The sequence below is a fragment of the Plectropomus leopardus genome, chromosome 13 (assembly GCF_008729295.1).
Source record: "Plectropomus leopardus isolate mb chromosome 13, YSFRI_Pleo_2.0, whole genome shotgun sequence".
In the NCBI taxonomy this organism is placed as follows: domain Eukaryota; kingdom Metazoa; phylum Chordata; class Actinopteri; order Perciformes; family Serranidae; genus Plectropomus; species Plectropomus leopardus.
The window spans coordinates 26,691,141-26,699,634 of NC_056475.1; the positions used below are offsets into that span (position 1 = coordinate 26,691,141).

The 8,494-nt window shown below is 38.2% G+C and overlaps 1 protein-coding gene across 1 annotated transcript; it reads right to left on the reverse strand.

The window, feature by feature from the left end:
* Positions 1-643: 643 nt before the first annotated feature.
* Positions 644-7,250, reverse strand: LOC121952946 (T-box transcription factor TBX2b-like). Its single transcript, XM_042499833.1, has 7 exons — positions 6,725-7,250; positions 6,143-6,410; positions 5,866-6,012; positions 5,140-5,216; positions 4,897-5,060; positions 3,203-3,717; positions 644-1,178 (listed from the first exon to the last, which is right to left on the reverse strand). The coding sequence occupies exons 1-7, from the start codon at positions 7,054-7,056 to the stop codon at positions 777-779; spliced, it is 1,905 nt and encodes a 634-aa protein (XP_042355767.1). The 5' UTR covers positions 7,057-7,250; the 3' UTR covers positions 644-776.
* Between the last annotated feature and the right edge of the window lie 1,244 nt (positions 7,251-8,494).

Consider the following 8,494-nt stretch of genomic DNA (forward strand, 5'->3'; position numbering starts at 1 on the left):
CAAAAGGCATCCCAATGTCTGCATTTAAACTAAACACTAAATTTGAAAGAAGTGAAAGTTTTTGAAATGCGAGTTACATATAGGCATTACTTTAAATGCATCTAAATGACTAGAGTAAATGTAATTAACCCTCTGAAATCTGGATCAACAGCACTTTTCTTGTACTGCTTTCTGAATCCTTTTACAGGTTTTTAAACCTTTGAACCCTGAGCGCACTGATTCAATTTCTTTTTGAAAATGAAAAAACTCGTCAAGAAATGTTCATCAAATTGTGAGAAATTTAGACAATTACTTTTAAAAAGCTGTATAGAGAAAAAAGAAAAATCTAGGGAAAAACTTGACTTATAATAATTATAGTTAGATATTTTAAAATGATGCTAAATAATCATTCTAATTTTCTGAGCATATTTAGCTCATTTTGTTTGGGTTGTTTGTGCTAATTTTAAGATAATGTTCTTGTACTTATTTTACTAATTTCTTGCTAATCTTGGGTCATTTCTTCTCAAATTGCTCATTGCCTTCTTTCCAAGCTTTTGAAAAAAAACAAACAAGCTAACTTGCTCATGTTTTCAAACTTTACCATAACGTTTTGGGTATCTTTTGACCTGCATATCACCAAATCATTGTTAAATAGGCGGGTTTATTAATGACATAATGACATGTTAAATAGCAGCAACACATGCATTTTCTGACAAAATATTTATGGTGATTAGTGTGTGCATCCTTATAAAATTGTGTCTATCACGTGTACGTTGAAAAACAATGTGGATGAGAGTCTATTGTGGAAGAGGTGGTTTATCAAGTCCTCTAACCGGACTGTGTGTGTTCTGCAGTTCATTAGTGGAACCTTTGACAGTGTTTTTGGGTGAAGCGTTCTTCTGCCCGGCCTTGGTTTTTTGACTGTGATCGTCAGAGACTGGACTCGACTCTCTGCTCCCTGATTTGGACAGCTCGGACTGTGAGTTTGAGCTGCCAGTGGATCTGGTTGTGAGCAGGCTTTGGCTCGAGGTGACAGAGGTGGGGATCTGATAGGGGCTGAATCGCAACCAAGGCCGGGAGCTGCGGAAACAGTGGTTTCTGGCCAGCGTGGAGGTTACAGAGCAGGTGGGGAGAGCCGGTGCTGTCATGTAACTGTACGAATACGGGAACAATCCTCCAAAGGGTGACAATGAGATTCCCTGTAGGAAAGAATAAAATTGTTAATTCTACTTCTACACCATTTTCTGGTTTCCACATTTTAATGTAAGATTTATAAAACCAGAGCACGGCGACCTCTGCTTAAATTTCTTGTGACCCCTTTGAGAGTAACTTCAGCATTTTCCATCCTGGACCCTATTTTCCCATATTTTGTGTCTAAATGACTAATGGGAGCAAGCATTTTAAAAATTGGTCCAGTATTGTGCAAGACAAACAGGCTGCAATGTAACCACTTGGGCAGTTTGCACTGTCAATTTAAGTCCATTAAAAGTGTTTGTTTTCATCAGATTTTTGTTCAAAGTGTCTGAAAATGTATGACAAGCATTCACACTGGGGTCAACCTTTTTTGTTTAAGAGTGAGATCATTTTTGTCTGATGAGAAATAGCCCCGAAATTGCCATCGCCAAACACACCAGACTCCATGTAAATAAACCGCAATTTTAGTGTGCATAGAGCCAGCATATTATGGGTGGAATAAGCGTTTATTTCAACTAAGCCAGAGTTGGCTTAGTGAGATTTTTTTTCTTTTTCTGTCCCCTTTAAAAGAAGTGTGTTTTATGATGAGCAAATTGTTGTTTATTTAAATGGAGTCTGGTGTTTTACCCAATAGCAATATCTGGATTGTTTCTAGTTAAACAAACAGGTCAACCTCTGTTAAGGATCTTTTCTCTAATGCTGTCAGAGACTTACAATACAGAACAGTCTTAGCCTGTCAAAAACAAGCACTTTCTTTGGACATACATTGATGACGCCTATTTTACTGCTGCTGACTGTAGCCCTCTCTCTCAATACTGGACCAGTTCCAAAAATAGTTGGTCCTAAACCTGGTTGAAAAATATGGAAAAACAACCATTAAAATCACGTGATATTAACCCTTCAAAACCTGGATCGACATCAGTTTTCTAGTGTTGTGTTCAGAGGCTTTTTATAAGCTTCTTCATCATTTCAAACCTGAGAAAATCAGGTTGATTTATATCAAAGACATGGGTGAAAGAGGCAAAGTCCAACATATGGCAAAAAATTAGTTAAATGTGACAATAAAATTGCATACAAATTAGTTTTTAAAAAGAGGGGAGAAAACTATCCAAAAAATAGAAAAAAGGTCCCCAAAAGTGTAATTATTATTATAATAATTTTACCTTTCAGATTATGTTACAGAAAAAAATTATAAATTATATACATAAATTAATTAATTATTAGATTATATATATAAATTAACCTTTTTCTCTTCTAACTTTTTTGTCCTCGGCTAAATTGCTCATATTGAAGCGTGCAAACTGTAATGAGGAGACACAAAGAGAAGCAGCTTACTTTACTTACATAATGTTAATATAATGCACCAAAGTATAAAAATCTCAGTTGTCATGATATAATCTCAAATACCTAAATTACATCTTAAAATGTTTGAAGATGCTGCCTTGAATTTGAAGAACTCGTTACAAGCATAATCTTATAACTTTGGATAGAGGCTGATAGCAAAAATTGATCCAATTCTAAAGAATGTACAGTATAATTGAACCCTTTTCTTTTATTTTCTTTATTTATTTTAACTAATTTTCAGGTAATGTTTATACATTTTTATTAAATTAATAACTTTTTATTAATTTTGGGTCATTTCTTCTTTTGTCGTTGCCTTCTTCCCATGTATTTGAAAGAAATTAGGCCAATTTTCTCAGGTTTCAACAGGTTGAAGAGTTCAGCCAAGTTACAAAAAACAGATATCATCTCTGAAATATCTGCTGCCACCCCAAACTATTCCATAAATGTCATTTATAGTGTTTATGGGAATAGTCACATTAAAAATTGTCGACCGTGAAGTCTGAGGATTACTCTGAATAACTAACACATCGTTTCTGTCATTTTTAAGCACTTTGAGAAGCCATGAAATTCCATTGCCCTCGCAGTGATGTGTGCAGTGGTGTAACTGAATGAACATTTAACAGAGCCATCATCCTCAGCTTGGATATATAGATTTGATAACATATATGTGTACTCCTGTTCTTACCTGAGATGCCAGCATGTGCTGTGACAGGTGAAACATGAATGGAGATGGAGAGGCGATGCTTTGAGACGACAGGTTTTCCAGATTATTTACTGCCGGCAAAGAGGACAACAGATGTCCCATCCCCTCCGGCTTTGCTAACTGTCCCGGGTGAAACAACAAAGGAGCCCCGAGCTTTAGAAACTGTTGGCTCTGAGCACTGGAGACATCCAAAGTCTGAAGGTGACCAGAGCTGAGGGCCAGCGAGCTCTGCGTTTGTGACATCACAGACGGGACCCCGTCTTTGATTTCACTCGTGTGCCTCCTCGACTCGTCAGTTTCCACAGAGTACATGTCATCTGATGTTCTAAACATCTCTTTTGTTGTGTCCTGATTGTCGTCTTTGTTACTGAGAGAAGGCTTGCTCCACAGTGTCTCCTTGGTCTTCTGACTCATATGTTCAGTCCTGGAACAGCTGGCTTCAGCATTGTCCTCGTCTTGGAGATCAATCTCTGAATCACTTCCAATATTGTTGTCATCTGTGGGAGAAAATCATTACATTCATTAAATATTTTAATGTTGTACTTTAATGCACATTTCTGCCTTGTTATTGCTGTATATTAATAGAACACAGTGGAGACAGAGATGACTTAGTGCCATAACGAGACAGTGTTTATTTGTGAGTAACCCCCGAGGCGCCAGAGCAGTCGATTTATCCAAGCAAACAATTTTTATTTTGCCATATTGAGTCACACAGTGAAGTGAGGTTAAGATCAACATCTGACAAACTTCCCTTCATGTCCGCCCTCAACTCCTAAAACACATTGTGTTTTCTGACCGCTTCATTAAAGTTGGACTTTGAAAATAGGACAAAAGAAAAAATGTAGCAAGTCAACTTACAAGCTGATGAAGAAATTATATGTATTGAAAGATACCCATGTCACCTTCTCAGAATAAATCATCTCCAGCGACAACCTGTCACAAAGCCAAATTATAGGGTTTTTTTCCCAAAACACATTTTGGAAATTAAAACTAACTAAAAAATGTGGGCCATCACACTTATTTTCAACATATATTGCCTGACCTTTAACCCTTTGAAACATGAGCAAATTGGCGTGATTTCCAATGAAATAGCAAGAAATTGGTAAAGCAAAAAAAAAAGAAAAGAAAAAAAATGTTGCTAAATTATGTAAAAATAAGCAAAAAAGTAAAAATAAAGTAAAAAAAAAAATACAACCAGGGAAATCACCTTTAAAGTGCACAATATTATGTTTTTTTTCTGTAAAATAATTGAAAATGTGTAAGTTTTTGATAATATCTAATGATCACCATATCTAATTTTTGGGTCTTGTTTTTTTGCCACATTGCCACATGACAAAATTTTGGGGGCATTTCTAACCAAGATGCTTATAATGTTTTATCCAGGGTTTTTTTTTGTTTTTTTAAAAAAGAAATCAAACTATTTTTCTCAAGTTTCAGAAGTTTAAACTCATGTCTCAACTCATACTCATGTCTTGTCAGGTGTTAAAGGGTTAAAGTTGCAAGTTGGGAATCGTCATTAGTTCTGCTGCTTTATGGTTTGTAAAGCATAAAGAAACACTGCCTCTGTTTAGTGACTGTACCGTTCAACATTTAGTACTGCAGAAAATAATTTGGATTCACACAAAACATAGCCATAAAAGCTGTTTGATTACATAATAACATGTAAGCTGACTCACCTTGACAGGTTGGTGTAGACATGAGAGGGCTGCTCAGCAGCTCCCGTGGGGAATAAAAGGGATCGCTGGTGCTGGGTTGTTCACACGAGTCATCAGAATCAGCACAGTCCTGATCCGCTTTGCTGTGGTTCTTGTGCAGCGAAGAAATGGTTAACTGCTTATTCCTGCAGATCATAAATTGACATTGGCTTTACATGTCTTTTAATATTATGTTGGATTCTGATTGTAAAACCAACACTTTACCTTTTTTCTCGCCTTCCATTCCCTGTGTCTCTGAATCCTTTGGCAAAGGGGTTGTTGTCAATTTTTAGCTGCGTAATCTTAGGGAGAAAAAAAATTATGTTGGAACGTTAGTCATGACAAAAATGAAGTTCATCACATAGTGACAGATCAGTGCAACGTCAACACCGCATAAAAGCTCACATGTGGGCTGATGAGGGCCCAGTTTTAGACATCTTTTTGTCTCTCAGTTTCCAAACTTGTCCAACAGGCACCAGGATGTCCTTTTATCCATTGATCCATGATACATGCATCTTGCACTTAGATAAGGCACTGCGCCATACACTTTATACCATACTGTTTACACTGCTGCTTTTGTCCTCTTTATGAACTGTTTGTTTTTTTTTCCTTTCTTCTTTCTTTCTTGATATTTCTATTGGCTGTTACCTGACAAGGGACTAGGGGTGTAAATGTGCAGTCATGTAACTCCAGCATATTTATATTTGTATTTTATACTGATTTTCATTAATATGTGTCCCTTTTAAATGACCAGTAAATAAATAAATTAGGGTTATAGTTAAACTCTTGTTTGTCTCTAATTTTTCATACACATGAAACACAGTGAGTCGATTAAGTTTGCTCTACGTGCGTGCGTGTGTATTTGTGTGTGTGTGTACGTGTGTGTGTGTGTGTGTGTGTGTGTGTGTGTGTGAGTAAGTTGGGTGTTAAGTGGGGGTGGATGCACGTTACCTTTTCATTCTGATACGCAGTGACAGCGATGAACTCCGTCTCCGGGAAAACGTAAGTCCGGAACGTGCTGTACGGAAGCTTCATTATGTCGTTGGCTCTCACAATATGAAACCTGGGCTGGTATTTATGCATTGAATTCAAAATGGTCTGGAAAAAAATAAAATAAAGACACAGATGTGACTCATATCGACATGTTCTGTGATTTTTCTTCACACACACCCAAAAAATAATCATCAATAAGTAGACTTATGTAAAAATTCAAACGCTTGCCACTTACAAATCCATGCTTATCCGACATATTATTGGTGAGTTTGAGTTTATGAAAGGCGACGGGTTTGCTCATCCACTGATCTCCTTTGGACGGGCTGTCTGGGTGGATGTACATGCGCTTTGGCATCTCCGGGTCAGCTTTCCCAGCCACCACCCAGCGGGAGTTGTGAAACTTGTAGCGGCAGTCATCAACAGCGACTATGTCCATCAGCAGGATGTACTTTGCTGTTGGGACCAGCCCGTCTACCCGCACTTTGAAAGCTGGAAACATCCTCCTGTGGCACAACATTAACGATCAATGCATTTCAATACAAGAAACTTTGATTTGGAGTTTTTGCGAACAAGGGGCTTCCAGCTGTCCTTAAAGAGCATTTCTTCGTGATAATAGTGTACGCGCAAGAAATGGGCGCGTGGAACTTAGTAAAGGGGCCCAACAGAGTACTGACTTCTTTAAAAAATCATAACAGACAAGACACCGGTCCCCTAATTAATAAATGTAATATCTAATAACATATTAGGATTCTAAGTGCCATAATGGCACTTTTGTGGATTTATTTGGAACCATTACGCACATTTTGCGCACACGTACCTTCCCGATTTTGTAATAACCATCTCAGTTCCCATTTTGTGAAATTCCTTCCATAAATTTTTTGACTCCAGAGTGACTTTCGGGTCATCATCCAGCCCGTCTTCTGTCGGCAGGCTCTTCGAGGACTGCGGATGAGCCGGCTGATGCTGGCGTCTCAGCGCTGCGTCGGAGGCAGCCGGCTCGGACAGGGAGGCGACGTCTGGGAAAGGCAGCGCGGGGTAAAACGAGGGCTGACCGGCGGTGAAGAAGGCTGATAGGGGCAAGGCACCTGGTCGATGAGCTTGGAAAGGATGGTAAGCCATGGCAGCCGCTATGTCAACTGGATCTCTCATCGGGGCATCCGATCTGACAGGTCGATGCTAAAAAGTCTCAGCCCACTTGCTGCCGCATCCACATCGCAAAAAGAAGAGTTTGGGAGTTTTGTGGCATTGCAGAGAGATCAAATGATGGAGTCTTAATGTCCCCTAAGTTTCCAGATTTTTTGGGGGCGGGGGCAAGCATGGAAGTCTGCTAGTAGATCCACCACGGAGAGGGTCAGCGAACTTTGGGACCAAAAGCGTGTTAATAACTGCAGTGGCACCGAGGAGCGAGGACGGAGAGAGCTGAAGGAATCATGTTAACACTGTCACACGTTTGTGCTCCACGGCACGTGATGAGCAAAATAAATTTGACTGCGCTTCACTGTCTGAACCAATTACAGAGAGCGCAGGGCGGCGTTTCAACTCACACAGCCTAGTGGATAAGACAGCACGCACAGATTTACACGATATGAATGAATGATAATTAAAGCACTTTTATCATTTTTTCATAAAGTTACAGCAATAATATTTTCATATTATAATATATATACTTGCATTTATCTTTGTTTTATTGGTTGTAATATGCCTCAGCCTGACTTTTTAAGTTCACTACAGAGCAAGGTCATGTGATTCCTTTATTTCTGACTTATTTTATAATTTGCATTAAATCTTAGCTAGTCTCAAGACTCATCTTTCATCATGCGTTTTTCTCGTTTTTTATATGTATTGTTAGTATTATATTTTACATTAAATCGAGTCTGAAGACTTATCTTTTTAGCACAGCTTTATTTTAATTTTTTAGATGTCCATAGGGCACGTGAAAATATTTCTTATTAATAATATTAACAACATTTTTTATTTAAATGATTACATTAACATCAGATTATTACTATTGTTATTATTGTTGTTGTTGTTATCTACAGGTGATCATCAGTGTTGTTTTCCCCAAATGAAAGTCAAAATGTTTTCGAAATGTGTGTAAATGTATTTTCTGTGGTAACATTAGGCGTCCATTTTAGGTTAAAATAGTTAATGTTAACTGAAAAAAGGATTCCTTTTCACAAATCAATCTTTCTTAAAAACACAAAGTTTTCTGATGAAGTGGGAATGTGCGTGGATGTGTTAATTAAGGCGGACCTGGCGCCAGTTTGCTGGCGTCCCGCAAAGAGCCAAGAGCTCTCTCCTGTCACTTCACATCTAGGCAACTCTCCAAATCCTCAAGTTGCCTGCTCCACTTTTCCTCCCAGTGCAGCCTACAGGATAGACCGCTTTAGCTTTTGCAAACAGGATTAAAACATAAGTTAAGAATGAGCTCGACTTAAATGAAAGCAGCACTTGAAGGACTTGATGACAAGAAGAGAATAAGGTGATTATTGTTTGTTTGTTGTTTTCTTATTTACTGAGGTAGTTTAAATTTCCCATGTTGCTGTAAACTATTAAAAGGCTGTGCTCGGAACGGCTTACTGCATAC